The sequence below is a fragment of the Scomber japonicus genome, chromosome 9 (genome assembly GCF_027409825.1).
Source record: "Scomber japonicus isolate fScoJap1 chromosome 9, fScoJap1.pri, whole genome shotgun sequence".
NCBI lineage: Eukaryota > Metazoa > Chordata > Actinopteri > Scombriformes > Scombridae > Scomber > Scomber japonicus.
Genome location: NC_070586.1, coordinates 40101614 through 40118115, shown reverse-complemented (window position 1 = coordinate 40118115; position 16502 = coordinate 40101614). Strand labels below are relative to the sequence as shown.

The window sequence follows — 16502 nt, the reverse complement described above, 5'->3', positions numbered from 1 at the left end:
GATACAATGCTCAATATAGCAGAGAGGAACACTTGGGTGATAATTCTCTGAAGGTTCATCACTACAAGCAAAATCTTTCACCTACTTGAGTCATTTCATATTCAAAATATTGATGCTTGTTTATTTGTGTGTGCTACCTTGAATTCTAGATGATTTCACACCTTTACAACTTCAACCTCAGAAGCATTATTTACACAGAAAAATTTGGAAGAGACCAAAAAAAGCAGGAGGAGGCTCTGCTGATTTTGCTAAATATAAATCACAGTGGTGCAGGTGAAGACCTCCTGTCTGTCATCACACTACTCATTACTTGTTTGTTGGTGACAGGTGTAGCTGTGTAATTAAATTTTTGGTGGAAACCTCACCTCACTCATCGATCAAACATGAAACACAGCTCCAGGGACTCTGGTGCTCAGTTAGTGTACATCTGTGAAGATACTGTAATGACTGACACAAGACTGCTCACTATGAAAACTCTGAGTGCCTGTTGTCCTTGAGTCAAGGAAGAAGGCAGGAAGAATGAAGGATGGAGGAAAGAAGGAAGGAAGGAAGAAAGGAAGGAGGGAGGAAAGAAGGAAGGAGGGGGGAGGAAAGAATGAAGGAGGGAGGGAGGGAGAAAGGAAAAGAGGAAGGGAGGAAGGAAGGAAAGAAGGATAGTGGAAAGAAGGAATGGAGGAAGGAGGGAGGGAGGAAAGAAAGAAAGAGAAAATGAGGGAGGGAGGAAAGGAAGAAAGGAAGGACAGAGGAAGGAAAGACAGAGAAAAAAAGGAAGGAAGGAAGGAAGGAGGGAGGGAGGGAGAAAGGAAAAGAGGAAGGGAGGAAGGACAGACGGAAGGAAGGAAAGAAGGAACAGTCAAAACAGACGGGGTCAATTTGACCCGGGAGGACAACATGAAGGTTAAAGCCTGACCGGTGTGTGTGTGTGCATGTGTGTGTGTGTGTGTGTGTGTGTGTGTGTGTGTGTGTGTGTGTGTCGGAGCATCTCGACCCATCCACTTAGCACACACACGGATACACCTTGGATACATCTGCTATACTTTTGTCGGTGATACAGAAGCTCAGTAGACAATGATTTATGAGCACAGCTCCACCAGAATGACACATGGCAGTCTCAGTGCTGAGACACACACTGCAGGAACGGTCATCCATACACCTCATATCACCAAATCAATGGGTGGAAGGAGGAAAAAGTGGAGGGTGGGGGGTTTCAAACAGAAAAATACTCTGCCTTAGTAATTAGACAAGTTGTGTTAGACAGGCAGATCTCTGGAGGGGAAATGTGTCCTCTTAATCTTTGCAGGTTAAGCTTATGGTCAGGTACAGAACAGAAACTCCAGTTGGGACCGATTTTACTTAAGGACGTTTGAGCAGGCTCCAAGATTGAGGTTAAGTCCTCTATTTGAAAGGTTAGCTCAATTTGCTTGCCAAATACAATCTGCTTGCCAAATATATTACAGAGGTAACATAACATTGCCAAGATTGCACTCATTGCCAGCATTTCTTCCCATGCAGGAGGTATGATGTTTGCATACTGCACAACAATTGTAGGGTGGATGGTTGTGGTGGATGGTTGGATGTACAGAGCAAAGCAGTTTGATACTAGAGGTTTATGTACATATGAACATATAAATACAAATAATATTAGTGTATATAATATTTAGCCTAGTATTTTAATCAGGTTTAATCACAGGGTTGTAATGTGATAAATCCAGTTAATTTTTTTAATCATTGGACAGCCTAGTCTTTTCTATGAGCAGTGGGTCTGAACACACTGCTCCTCCCCGTGGACAAATGAGGCATTGCAGCTGGTTTTCACTCAGGCAGCTTAGGGGCGTTTCCAGTCGGGGCCTCATTGACCACGTCATCGCTGGGTGATCACATTATCCCCCTGCGCCCATTATCGGCCAGCCAAGGACCGGTCAAGGAGCCATCAAGGAAACAGAGGAACTTTGAAGTGACTTCATCTGTATTTGTTTTTTTGAATTAAAAAAAGTTGAAGTTCTGTCACATTTGGACAAGCTGCCGTTTCATAAGGACGTTAACTTAATGCTTTGGTGTGTTTCAGTGAAATGAGCCTTTCCTCCATATTATTATTATAATTATTATTATTATCATTATACAATTTCAGTTAAAAGGGTTCACCAAGATAATTTTTTATGGATTCTAATTTAAGAAAACACAAAACATCCATAATCCAGTTTGCAGAGGTACTTGGAGCAGTAGATTTCCATTTTAACAATATCAATCATCTAGCAAAGTTTTAAATGCATGTCAAATTCACCTTCTAGCAGATGATAGAGTCAGTGGGGAGGGCAGCACACCAAATAGAGAAGTGACAAATTTAGGAGCAATGCTTTTCCCTATGACTGTAGATGTAAAAAATGACAGTTAATCCTCCATATTATTAACAAATATTGTACAGGAATTGAAACTGTTTGATTTGAAAATCATCAAAAATGTAAGAATAGTTCAAATGTGGCAACACGTGAATAACTGTCATGCTGCCCGTGCCTGCATTATTCATGATATTGAACCATGCGCTCTTCTTCTGTCATCTTTCCAACATTTTATAATCTCTGTAATCTCTTCTGTCTGATAAACGTAGCCCTTCCAGTCCTGTTTGCCTTTATCGACAACCTCAGTATCATGTTGCAGTTTGCCAGCCACTAAACAGGCCTCAGTCTGCCCAACTGCTGTTTAACTCACAATGTGCTATATACAACAATAACACTGTTTTTCAACCCTGCCATGTTTTTTAATCCCCCATGAAGTCCGGACACTGGTGGTGGTGATTGCTGATGAGTATAAAGAGAAGATGGCAAATTGGAAATAGACTGCAGATCCTGTAGAGAATGGCGGAGATGAGGAAGTGGTGGGCCCACAAACATCTGTATGACAGGACTGAAGCAGAGAGAGAGAGGGGCATATTTAAACAGACTGCTACGAGATGATAGGCTAAGGCTGAAGTGTGGCGTTTTGCTGTTGGTTGCTGAGAGTGACAGGTGACTGGCACTCAATTAAGATCACACCCTTGGAGATTACAAACTAGGTAATAGATAAGCCTGCGAGAAAGAATGCGTGAAAGTAATGTATTTTAGTTTGAATGTATTTAATGTAAAGGTAAAATGAGCAGAACTTTATGGAAGTGTGGGGTTTATTGTAGAACCATTAGAGCCATCAGTCTTCACTGCTTCATCATAAAAAAGAAATCCTCATAACTACAACTCTTACACACATGGCAATAGATACGGAGATAATTTGACCCAGAACAGCCTCAATGGACAAAAAATGGTATCACCTATACAAAAGTATAACATTTTAAAATGTTTTTATTTTTGTGCATTTTGGGCCACTTTTGGAAAATTTTAGAATAAAAGTTGAAATAAACACAATGTAAGGGTTAAATCGTTTGCCATCCCTGTCTAGACAAAGGAGTGAACAACCCAACATACCATTGAGTGTGGTTAAGTTGTAGCCCTCTATTTTCAGTCATTTATTATATTGCAGTTGTCAGTATAATATTTATTAGCTTTTCTTACATCTGGAACACAACCCACAACTTTCACTTTCACTTGGCTTCTCTATAGTTGCTGGCAAAATGTGTTTGAGACATCTAATGTGGTGTATGTTAAGTCTCGTCCTGGGTTTTAGTATCAAAATGAAATCAGGGCAGGGAGACTGAGACATTCTGACAAGGATTGGATCTTGATCTGTTTTTTGTATGGCTGAGAGAGAAAAAAAAGAAAGAGACAGAAAAAAACAGTGATAAGACAGACTTCATAAATCATATAAAAGAGTAAATGACAGCTGCAGATACCAGACACCTTCTTTTAAATCTGTCTGGCCTGCATGAGTTGAGTGAGATTATTTGCTTGGTTTTCTGGGACAATGAAACCCCAAAAGGCAGACAGTTGCAGAGAATAAGGAAGAAAAGCTAAAAACAGGGTGGCACATTGCCCTAATGACTACAGGGACCATCATGTCACAGCGCCATCTAATCTCTGACCCCTCCTACAGCAGCCTGTCCAGCCATGTTTCTTGTTAAAGTGTCCTTCAGAGAGACACTGTGCTCTAACATGATCACTCAGTGCACGTTATACCCTCCAAAAACAGGAATGAAATAAAGAGAAAGACAGATAGAACAGAAACGAACACAGTGCCAAAGAACCAGGGTGAGAAAAAAAAGCCAAAAAATGATCACTTTTCATATCTCAAAAACTGTTCATGTGGATGTAGACAGGCGGAAATGTCAGATGAACATCACACCAACTAAAAATAATACAAAAATTCATCCTTCAATCATCTGCTCTTTGAAACATGAATCAAGGTTTAATCACACATTTATTGATCAGTCAGATCCACTATTGATGCTTTCTAAACACATCTGTGGTTCAACATTTGGTATAGGGTTGGGTTAGGGTTAGGGTTAGCATTAGAAACACTTTTTATGAAGAGCTGTAGAATATGAACAGTATGTAAGGATTAAAACTGCATTAAAACAATAATGAATATATGTCCATCCTCACATTAACATTTGTTTTTTTATATTTAGTCATATTATATCATGGGAAACATTAATCCAAGTCTATTTTTACTCATAGTTGAACAAAATAAACAGTGGAAAGGAATCTCCTCCCTAAAAGGCCTGGGTCTGACCCTCTGACTCTGTATCCTGGTGTCATTGACGTGTCTCCGCCAGCGCCTGTGTGAGTCACCCAGATAGTCAGTGCGCTGTGGCCTCAAAGCCTCCACTAATTCTTCCCCACGACATTTAAATGATGTGACAGCAGACGCACAAGGCAAGGGAGCTTCGGCTGTTAAAATAGCAGAGCTGAAAGAAATAACTCGAGATGAAATGATGAAAGTGTGCAGTGATTCAACACTAGACATAATGTATCTATGCAACAGACGGGTATTGCAACTCAGAGTCACTGTTTGGTGTCATACCTCTAGATCAGATAAGACCAAATAATAGTCAACCCCCTGGAAAAAGGGCTGGTGGACTGCCTTTGTGGATGACTGTGGGTGCACATAATGTTTATGTCCTTGGCTGGACCAGCCTGCTTTTGTTCATATTGGACGATTGTGCAGCTAATGATTTACAGCCAATGTTCAGTGCCCATGAAGCAAGTAGAGTGGCCTTTATGTAGTGAGGTGGAAAGATTGGAGTGATAGATGTTGTGTGTGAATGTCTCTTTACCTAATACCTAAGGGATTCAGTTACCTAAACTTAACCATACCCATAGATAATTAGCTATAATCAGGATATTTCCTTAATCTCAACCAGACTGTTGTCTGTTGTCACACACAGATGTTGTATAAAGGGAGAATCTTATAATCGTAGCATTGGAAGTTATCTAGAGTCATCCTATATCAATGTTCTTGTCTGCTGATAGAGTTGCCATGTATAGTGTCACTAGAGGAGGAAGTGTGTCCATTCCAAATGTTCAGTTAACCTCTGTGTCTGTTAGGAGAAGGTACATAAATGAGAATACCAGTGCAAAATTTATGGAGGCTATAGCTATGTCACCAACTGTGAGTGCAGAGTCAGTTGATGAACTCCTGGATAAATTTAACTGGAAAATCTCAAATGTCATGGATGCTGTTGCACCTATTAAAACTAAGACAACCTTGAGCAGAAAGAAAACACCATGGAGGAACACTATGATGATAAAGGCTTTAAAAACAGAATGCAGGAAAGGAGAGCGTAAGTGTAGAAAAACTAAACTTCAAATTCACCTTGACCTCTACAAACAAAGTCTTTGTAATTTTAAATATGAGTTGCTCAAAGCTAGACAGCAACACTTTTCTGAAATAATTAATAAGAACATCAACAACACTCGTACTCTGTTTGCTACGGTTGATAAGCTTACGAACCCCCCTCAACAGATAGCTCCAGAACTCCTTTCCACAGAAAAATGCAATGAATTTGCTTTTTCAGTGAAAAAATACAGTCCATAAGGTTAAATATCAACACAAATCAACAAAACAATAAAATGACACAATCCCTCAGACCTCCCAGGAATAACTCAACTGCAATGTCAGAATTTAAAACAGTTGACCAAAAAACTATAGAGGAAACAGTGCAGCATCTAAAACCATCAACATGCTGTCTTGACACAATGCCATCAGATTTCTTTAAAACTATTGTGAACTCTGTCCAAACAGATTTGTGACAAGTAATAAATAGCTCACTTAAATCAGGTGTGTTTCCTAAACTCCTAAAAGTAGCTGCCATTAAGCCACTCTTAAAAAAGAGAACGCTGGATGCTTCCATGTTAACCAACTACAGACCTATCTCAAATCTTCCTTTTATAGCCAAGATCGTTGAGAAAGTGGTTTTTAATCAACTCAGCAATTTCTTGAACTCCAGTGGCCTTTTTGACAAATTTCAATCAGGCTTCCGACCTCACCACAGTACAGAAACAGCTCTTATTAGAGTGTTAAATGACATACGGTTGAACACTGACTCAGGCAAGGTGTCAGTTCTGGTCCTGTTGGATCTCAGTGCTGCGTTTGACACTGTGGATCACAGTATACTGTTGAACAGGTTGGAAACTTGGGCAGGACTCAGCGGAACAGTCCTAGACTGGTTCAGGTCCTACTTGGAAGAGCGGAGTTATTTTGTGACCATTGGAAGTTATGAATCTGATTGAGTGGCTATGACATGTGGAGTTCCTCAGGGGTCAGTTCTTGGACCCCTTCTGTTTAGTCTATATATGCTGCCCTTGGGTCAAATTCTGCAGAACTCTAATGTAGACTATCACAGTTATGCAGATGACACACAGATATACCTGGCACTGTCCCCAGATGACTACAGTCCAATACAGTCATTGTGTCACTGTTTAGAGCAAGTCACTGATTGGATGAACCAAAATTTCCTTCAATTAAATCAGGACAAAACTGAGGTCATTGTTTTTGGCAATAAAGAGAAGAGGATTGCTGTCAGTAAACATCTCGAGTCACTCTCTCTAAAAACTAGGGACCAAGTACGAAACCTTGGCGTGCTGATAGACTCAGATTTGACTTTCAGCAGTCATATCAAATCAGTCACCAAAACAGCCTTCTATCAGCTTAAGAACATATCCAGAGTGAAGGGTTTTATGTCTCAAACAGACCAGGAGAAGTTGATTCATGCTTTCATCTCAAGTAGACTCGACTACTGTAACGGTCTTCTGACTGGACTCCCACAAAAAAGCGTAAGGAACACATCACCAACGAGATACGTTTTTAACAGATTTATTGACAGAATTTGAATGAATTGTGTATTCTTGATGCGGAACGATTCTTGATACGGTGATTCTTGATGCGGTGTGGGGAGGTCGGACGAAGGATGCGCCGCTGCGCCCGGGCAGTGACGAACCCCCAGGAACCTATAAGAGAGGAGAGAAGAACAAAAGAGAGGGCGGGGGGGAGGGAAACGCGAAAGCGAGAGTGAACGAGGGGGAAGCTGTTAGGTCTGTTTATATAGGAGCCGGAAGGGGTGTAATTGGTGTGTGTTCCCGCTCCTGAAACTGCGCTTATAAGCTTCGATTCACGAGCAAGGAACACATCACCAACGAGATACGTTTTAACAGATTTATTGACAGAATTTGAATGAATTGTGTATTCTTGATGAGGAACGATTCTTGATACGGTGATTCTTGATGCGGTGTGGGGAGGTCGGACGAAGGATCCGCCGCTGCGCCCGGGCAGTGACGAACCCCCAAAAACCTCCAATTATTTGAGACGTGCTCGTGCGGATCTTAGATCGTTGAGTATAAGCAGATATAGCGGTGATACGTTAATGAGCGTTAATAGTGAGAGTCCGAGATACGAGCAAAACGGCACGGGTCGAAGTGTGATGGTGACACAGTGAATTCTGAGCATCCAAGGAAACTGAAGATGCTATATGGAATATGGAATATGAACATCGCTTTGAGGGTCAGGGCGATGTGAGGAGTTTGGTATCCTCAACAAATGGTGTGTAAGCAAGTGGACAGCAGATCGGCGGTAAGAGAAAGCCGTTTGGCTGGTTCTTGGCTGACGAGACCAGCGAGAAGTGACTTACTTGGGGATGGTTTATGGCTGGGCTGGGATTACCTGTGATTAGTTTGGAGAAAAACTAGTACCGCTGAGGTAGGATTTGATAGTAGGTGTTTTATGTTCATGGCAGAATGAGCATAGGTGATGTAGCAGATGACAGTGGTGAGATAGAACGAGGGGGAGATGATGTTGTGTCGGTCATGAAAGTGTTGGAACTTATTCCAAGCTGTCCAGTTGGAGGAGAGTGTAGAAGATAAGCTGTTAATATTGTAGTTTGGAATTCGAAGATCAGAAGTATTAAAGATGGATTTACAGATTGAAGTCAGTGCAGAATATGGAGGAACTGAAGTCGGCAGCGGTTTGGCGTGCAGAGCCAGTTTCTGAACTTCTGGAACATAAAATGAGAGAGAGAGTCAGCGATGGTATTATGGTGGCCTGGGACGTAGGCGGCGCGGAGGATATTGGTTAGTGATGGAGTGCCACGTGAGCGACGCATGAATGGCGTGATTGAAAAGGAGTTGGAGCGACCTTGGTTAATGATTTCAACGACTGAGATTATCATAGTGTATAAGAATGGATTAACTAGACTATTCGTGTCCCCATAGAACAGTGGTGGCTACTACGGGGGTAGATTTCGAAGAGGCGGAGGAAGCGCCCTGGCAATTGTCCATGAGTTCTGGGGGCCATTCTGATGCTAACCATCTACCGTTGTAGAAACCCCCAAAATCAGCAGAAGGAGCGGCATCAGTGTAGCTGGATGTCAAGGGAGCTAGTCAGCTGATCATCATAAAAGAAGGAGATACCATTCCAGCTAGAGAGGAGATGGAACCACAAGCGAAGCTCTGCGAGACAGGATTGGTTCCGTGACAAGGAAGACAGAAGCGACAGGATGATACGATAGACCGCAGGTGGCTCTAAGAGCGTCGATAATGAAATAGTTATGGTGGTGAAATAGGACGACATATATATTTTACTTTGAACGTGTGACAGGAGCATTGATAATGAAATGGTAGAAGTGATGAGAGAGAACGACAGGTAGTTTACGTTAAACGTGTGAAAGGGGGTGGTCTCAGCTGGCCATTTGGCGGAGAACGATGCATCGTTCTGTCTGATGAAGTTGCGGGAGTAGCACTTGGGGGCAATGACATCCCGGTGTCACTGCCTGGGAGAAATGAGCTGCAGGGATCAGCGTAGTCAATTATGGGTTATCCTGGTACCTTGATGATGAGACAGTGGGGCGCTGGAAGCCCGGGGGCAGATGTTCCGGTTGAAGCAGAGTGCTGGCAGCTCTCGGTGCCAGGAGCCTTGACTAGAGCAGGCTTCTGTGGCAACTAGAGCAGGATGTCCACGATAAAAGCTGCCTGCTGTCGAACTAGGCGAGCCAAGGTTGGGTTGAGTAAACGGCAGGGTCACTGACATCAAACATCCTGGCCGAATTGAAGTGGTGCAGGGTCATTGGCATCCTGGTGCTGATGTTCTGGCCTAAGCCGAGTGCTGTGATTGGAATGAAGGGACGGCAAGGGTTGTAGGCATCCCGGTGCCCGATGTTCCCGTTGGAACGAAGTGCTGTGGTTGGACAAATAAACAGCATGGGTTGCAGGCATCCCGGTGCCTGATGTCCCTGTCTAAACAAGTGCTGTGCTGCTGTTGGATTTAAGGAAACAGCATCGGTCGCAGGCATCTCTATGCCTGAAGTACACGACTAAGTGAAGTGCTGCTGTTGGATTTAGAAAACAGCATGGTCGCAGACATCCCGGTGCCTGATGTCCCTGTCTAAGCGAAGCGCTGGGGTCGTAGTGAGGAAACGCCATGGTTGCTGGTATCACTGTGCCTGATGTTCCCGTCTAAGCGGAACACTGGTTGGAGTTAGAAAACCACATGGGTCGCAGGCATCCCGGTGCCTGATGTCCCTGTCTAAACGAAATGCTGTCTAAATGAAATGCGTGGCTGGAGTAAAGAAAACCGCATGGGTCGCAGGCATCCCGGTGCCTGATGTCCCTGTCTAAATAAAGTGCTGCGGTCGTAGTGAGGAAATGGCATGGTTGCTGGTATCACTGTGTCTGATGTTCCGTCTAAGCAGAACACTGTGGCTGGAGTAAAGAAAACCGCATGGGTCGCAGGCATCCCGGTGCCTGATGTCCCTGTCTAAACGAAATGCAGTGGCTGGAGTAAAGAAAACCGCATAGGTCGCAGGCATCCTGGTGCCTGATGTAGACGACTAAGCGAAGTGCTGCTGTTGGATTTAGAAAACAGCATGGTCGCAGGCATCCCGGTGCCTGATGTTCCTGTCTAAACGAAGCGCTGCGGTCGTATTGAGGAAATGGCGTGGTTGCTGGTATCACTGTGACTGATGTTACATCTAAACAGAACACTGTGGCTGGAGTAAAGAAAACCGCATGGGTCGCAGGCATCCCGGTGCCTGATGTCCCTGTCTAAACGAAAAGCTGTGGCTGGAGTAAAGAAAACCGCATAGGTCGCAGGCATCCCGGTGCCTGATGTCCCTGTCTAAACGAAATGCTGTGGCTGGAGTAAGAAAACGCATGGGTCGCAGGCATCCCGGTGCCTGATGTCCCTGTCTAAACGAAATGCTGTGGCTTGAGTAAGAAACCGCATGGGTCGCAGGCATCCCGGTGCCTGATGTCCCTGTCTAGGAGCGGCGCTGTGGTTGGAGTGAGGAGACGGCAGGGGGTTTATGACTCAGACAATATAGAAGCAATTTCAGGTTAGTTGTATTTGTGATAAATTGTGTTAGTAGCTTGCGATCCAGCTTTTAACGTGGACAATACAGAGTGATTTTGGTTAGTATTGTGATAACTGTGTTAGTAACGTGCAATACGATGCGTTTAATGGCAGATGATGCCTAAAATGACGATTGACTCAAAATGCTGGCAACGTGCAACCTGGTGTTTGTAATGTTCAAGCACGTGTAACGGTGTGCAATGACAAAGTGACGTTAGAGTAGCTGCGTGAGAATCTTCCAGCTGGTATATGGAAAAGACAATGTGGAAGTAACTTTAAATTAATTATGAATCTTTACTACAAAGTAGTGGAGATGGATAACGTATGATGCAAGACTGATGCCGTTGGTATAATGCCATAGACTGTATAGAAGACCCACTGGTTTGTGGACTGCTGCTCGGGAGCCACTTTTATTTATTTATTTATTTTCCTTCTTTTTCTTTTATGACACCAAAACGATAATACTGACAAGTCTGAGTAGAATGAGTAGCGCAATACTACCTGGCCCCTGCCGGGGGGCGCTGTGGCCGTGGGGCTACGGGGCTCTGTGACGTCACGCGTGCCGAACCAGGCGGTGATTGGCTTAGACGAAAACCCGGAAGGCGGGAGCGCCGGTTGCTGTTGTTGATGCTGAGTAAACAATGAAGCTTTAGTTTAATATGGCTGAGGTTGATAGGGAATGCATCCTATGCAGGAATGTGGATGTAAAGGCGGCCGGACGGAGAGTGCGAGTCCGGTGTGGTGGAGAGTTATCTGGACCGTTGAAGCGGTTGAGGAGGGGAGAGTTGAAGCTGCTGCTCCAGCGGCTTTGTGCGTTGCTTCCCTGGTTTTTGCCCTTGCTAGTGGAGGAGAGGAAGCCGGAGATCTACCGGGAGTGTCACATCAGTGTGGGTTGAAGAGACTGCAAGGCCGGTATGTGCCTGCGGGGCCGGCATGTGCCCCGCGGGGCGCTCGGCTGCGGTCTGCTGCTGTGTGACGAGAGGAGAACCGGTTTCCCACGAATCTTCAGTCAAGTCGGACGGGTTGATCTGCAGTTCGTGATCCGTGGTGAGTTCACTCTTGGAGTAGTAATCGTAGCATTTGTTCAAGTTTTGTTGATGCGATGCGGGAAGTACGATCTGTTTCTGGGATGACCGTGAAAGCTTGACTGAGACTGCCTGCACGTGAAACGCGAAAGCGAGAGTGAACGAGGGGGAAGCTGTTAGGTCTGTTTATATAGGAGCCGGAAGGGGTGTAATTGGTGTGTGTTCCCGCTCCTGAAACTGCGCTTATAAGCTTCGATTAAACAGCTGCAGCTCATTCAGAACGCCGCAGCTCGAGTTTTGACCAGAACAAAGAGATCAGAGCACATTACTCCAGTTCTACAGTCTTTACACTGGCTCCCAGTCAGCTATAGAATAGATTTTAAAGTTCTGCTACTGGTCTACAAATCACTGACTGGTTTAGGTCCAGAATACATAAATGACATGTTAGTAGAATATAAACCCAGTAGAGCTCTGAGATCTACTGACTCAGGTCAGATAGTTGAGCCCAGAGCTCTGAGATCTACTGACTCAGGTCAGATAGTTGAGCCCAGAGTTCAAACTAAACATGGTGAAGCAGCTTTTAGCTGTTATGCTGCACACAACTGGAACAAACTACCAGCAGAACTGAAATCAGCCCCAACAGTGAACACTTTTAAATCCAGGTTAAAAACATTTCTCTTCTCCTGTGCTTATGATTGAGCTTTTAAAGCACTTTACATTTTAATCTTTCATTTGCACTCTTTGTCCTTTTAATGATTTTAAAGCTAATTTATTATTTTATGCTGCAATCATTTTATTTATGTCTTTCTATTTTTCTGTACTTTGTTTTTATTATGGGGGGTGGGGTGGGGTGGGGGGTTAATTGTATGTTTTAAGTTTCTCAAATTACATGTTTTTCTGTTTTATGTAAAGCACATTGAGTTGCCATTGTGTATGAAATGCGCTATATAAATAAAACTGCCTTGCCTTGCCTTTATGCAATGAGGTGGAAAGGAAGGGTGTGGAAATCTAGGTGGCGAATGGTGTGTAGTGCATCTTCATGCAGGAGACCAAAGCTCATGGTTTGTTGCTCATGGAATTTTTTCCAAACGTAACTTGACTTACTTTTTTTGGGAGAATTTTACCTGTATTTGACAACAGTCAACAGTGTATGAATAGAAGGCCCAGTCAGCAGGTCCATGTGGGCCCCATGTGGTTTTAATGTGGGCTACGTAGGTACTGAGTGAGCATGGGATTGAACTGGGCAAATATTACAGGTCCCACATGGTTTCAGTATCATGGGCCGCACATGTGAAGCCCACATGAGCCGATTGTGTAAGCCCCCATAAGGAATGGCATGGGCATAAACAGGGCAAATTGTATGGGCCCCATATTATTTCAGTAATATGGACCTCACATGTGAACCCCACATGGACTGACAAATGGGCCCCATTTAAGGTCCATTCTGATCCCACTTAGACCCCATATGGGCAAACATATGGGGCCTACATGGGTCTCACCCAGTTGGGTCCCACCTGAAACCCAGTCAGAACCCACTTGAAGAGGTGGGGCCACCATTGAAACTGTGAAAAAAACTCCACTTTGGATCCATATTTGCAGCCCAAATGCAACCCTTATTAGCCCACATGGTGGCTGGGTAATATAACACGCAACAAAATTCTCATATGGGATTCCAGCCTTTAATATTGCAGTAATGTATGCACCTTAATTATTGGGGCCACCAGGGTTTCCCAACCTTATGGTCGTAGTTTATTTTGATTAGAAATGCAACATTTTGCAATCATACAATATCAGTGTTCTTGTCTGGATGGTAGGATTACATGAAAGGTATCAAAATTCCATTTATGTACACACTGGAAATATTTAATAACATCTTAAGTCTGCATCAAACAGTTGAGGCCAGAACAGAAGAGCCTTTAGATGCTGTGCCATGAATTTAGACTAGAGCTTCATACAATCTGTAATACAATCTACTAAAATGTCCTAGTAGTAATACTATTTGCCTTACAAGAAATTCCGATTTACTTTCACTTCTTCTATTTGACTTTTTCATGTGCAAACCTTGGTGGGTGTTTTAGGAATCTTCACTCCATTGAGATATTAAATCCCCAATTCTCCAGGTTCGAACCATTTATAGTGTAAACATGACCCATTCATGCATATACACAAAACAAACAGCTGAAAGAACACTCATTATACGATCTAAATTTGCTAGAGTGTAGTTAAGAAGAGGCTAAGAATGTTTTCAAAGGAGAGAGATGTATTACACAAATCTGTCTGGCAAATGTTCTCTGCACATCCACAGATCCAAAGACCAACAGAAAATAAATAAAGAAGCAGCACAGAGAGGTATTATTTAGACTCTTGCATACGAGGCCACATTTCATGCCTTTTTAAAGACTGTATTAATGGGTTTAGTTTGGTTTATTCGGGACTAATGACAGTGAAAGTACGACTGTTTGAGGTCATGAGCTTTGCTGTATGAAGCAGCCTTTTCACAGCGCTCACATCTTTACTCTCCTCTCCTGATGCAGGTGCTGAAGGGATGCAAGAAGCTGGCCATGTCCGTGTGCTCTATGGGCCGGATCCCTGGAGGATACATCACCAACCACGTGTACAGCTGGGTGGACCCTCAGGGCCGGAGCGTCTCCCCGCCACCTGACAACCAGGATGCCAACCAGAGGCAAGGGCACGGCATGGAGGAGAGGACGGTGAGATCAGTGTGGGTGTGGTGGGAGAGGAAAAAGTCCAGAAAATGAAGCAATTGTAGCAGATGTGATGAAGTGTCCAATTCAGACTAAATAAAACATCTGTCGAACAAAGTGTAGTGCAGTCTTTAAAAGAGAGTAGCTTCTCTGAAAGCAAAGAGACAGTTGGAGCTTTTTCAGACTGCATATGTCAGGCTCCAAACAATTTATTATCCAGGATGATGGTGAGGGGGTTGTAGTTGTCCTCTGGTTCAAAGTCATCATGTCTTACAACAGACAGTTCAGGATTGGAGTATGGCTCTCTGAGACGGTCATCATAACCTTTGGCATTGTGACATTTCAGAAGACACACTCATTTTACAACAAAGTCTTCCACCACAGGCCTGTAACAGTGACCAAGAGAACATTGAATCATAGGAAAAATACAAAAATACACCCTTTCTTCTTGCCTTGTTTTCTCATTGGACAGAACACCATTGAGCAGTACACACTGTTATATTTGTTAGAAATAAATGACATTTTTAGTCAAAATTAAGCCATTTTATTAAGCCATACAACACAATGTATATGTAAAACAAGCTTTCTATTCAGTCTCATATTTATATATGTAATAGCAGTAAATAACCCTGTTCACTTGTCAATACTTGTCTATTGTTGGCGCTTTGAAACTCAACAGAATTCACAGTTGAGCTTTTATGAGTAAAAATTGGGTAAAATATTAAACATACAATAATGATATCCTTAATGATCATTGCAAATAATCATTAGTCAGCATCCTGTAAGAAAAAACAATGCAGTCTACAAAACTGTTCATTTCCAGATATGTCCCTAACAGTGCATATTGTAGATAAACTAACTAACCAAAATATGTCAGTGAATGGAAATGTGCTCATTATTAACATTTTTGGCAGAAAAGTGTTTCCAAGTTATGTTACTAAAAAAAAGTTATTTATAATACTATTTACAATGTCATTTATAGGTGACAGGGTTGCAGTCAGCCAATTTATTATATCAGTGTATAACATGTACAGCACTGATATTTGCTGGTTAGGCTCTGATGTTATCATTCCCCTCAAGGATGCATTAGGCTCAGCAAAGATGAGTGTGGGGAGTCCATCCATCCATCTTCTTCCGCTTATCCGGAGTCGGGTCGCGGGGGCAGCAGCCTAAGCAGGGAAGCCCAGACTTCCCTCTCCCCAGCCACTTCGTCCAGCTCTTCCCGGGGGACCCCGAGGCGTTCCCAGGCCAGCCGAGAGACATAGTCTCTCTCAGTGTGGGGAGTGACAATAATAATTCTAATTAAGGCTAACAGGTATGCACCTGTTAGCCTTAACAGGTGCATACAGGTGCAGGGAGAGGGGGGAGGGAGGGGGGGGCTTTGAAATACAGACAGAATGAGCAGCATGATTAATAGGCGAGTTGATTATCCTTTATGTTGTTTGAGTATAGTGCCATGTTAGTGCAGACGCCGACTCGAGATGACCGCCTGAACTCGCTTGCAGGCTTCATTTCACTAATTACAAAGTCATGATAGACATCATCACAAGCTGACAAGGCCGTCAGGATACAGCAGAGACACATCAAGGAGCTTCTGTGCAGACGGTACCAAGAAACACCACAAAGAGGACAGACTTTTTCACCAGTTTTTGCTCTCTAGCTTCTCTACAAAATGTCCAGACAGACATTCATTTTAAAGAGTTCCAGTCCAAAACTACATGACAAATTGTCACGAAGCCCCCTAAATCTTGTTCTTGTCAGAGTTTTTATGGATATGATTGTTTTTATAAGCAACTTTTTAAAGCTTTGTTTCTAAAGTTTAACTGAGGGTCCTCCTTTTAACTCCTACTGTTTCTGCAGGGTGATGGAAGAAGTACTGAATTTGGTTTCAGAAGTTTGGAAACTCAGGAACTTTTGAACCTTAAAGTTAGTTTATATAAATAATGCTCGGGATTACTCAGTCACCCATGAACCCATGAATCAGTTCAACAGAGATTGATTTCATTTT

The 16502-nt window shown here is 43.2% G+C and overlaps 1 protein-coding gene across 1 annotated transcript in view; it reads left to right on the top strand.

The window, feature by feature from the left end:
• LOC128365010 (whirlin-like) overlaps positions 1-16502 on the top strand; it is a 125741-nt gene that overhangs the window by 49054 nt on the left and 60185 nt on the right. The window contains exon 2 of the mRNA XM_053325624.1: positions 14324-14500. Coding sequence (XP_053181599.1) covers positions 14324-14500 — 177 coding nt within the window. The remainder of the gene's footprint in view (positions 1-14323; positions 14501-16502) is intronic.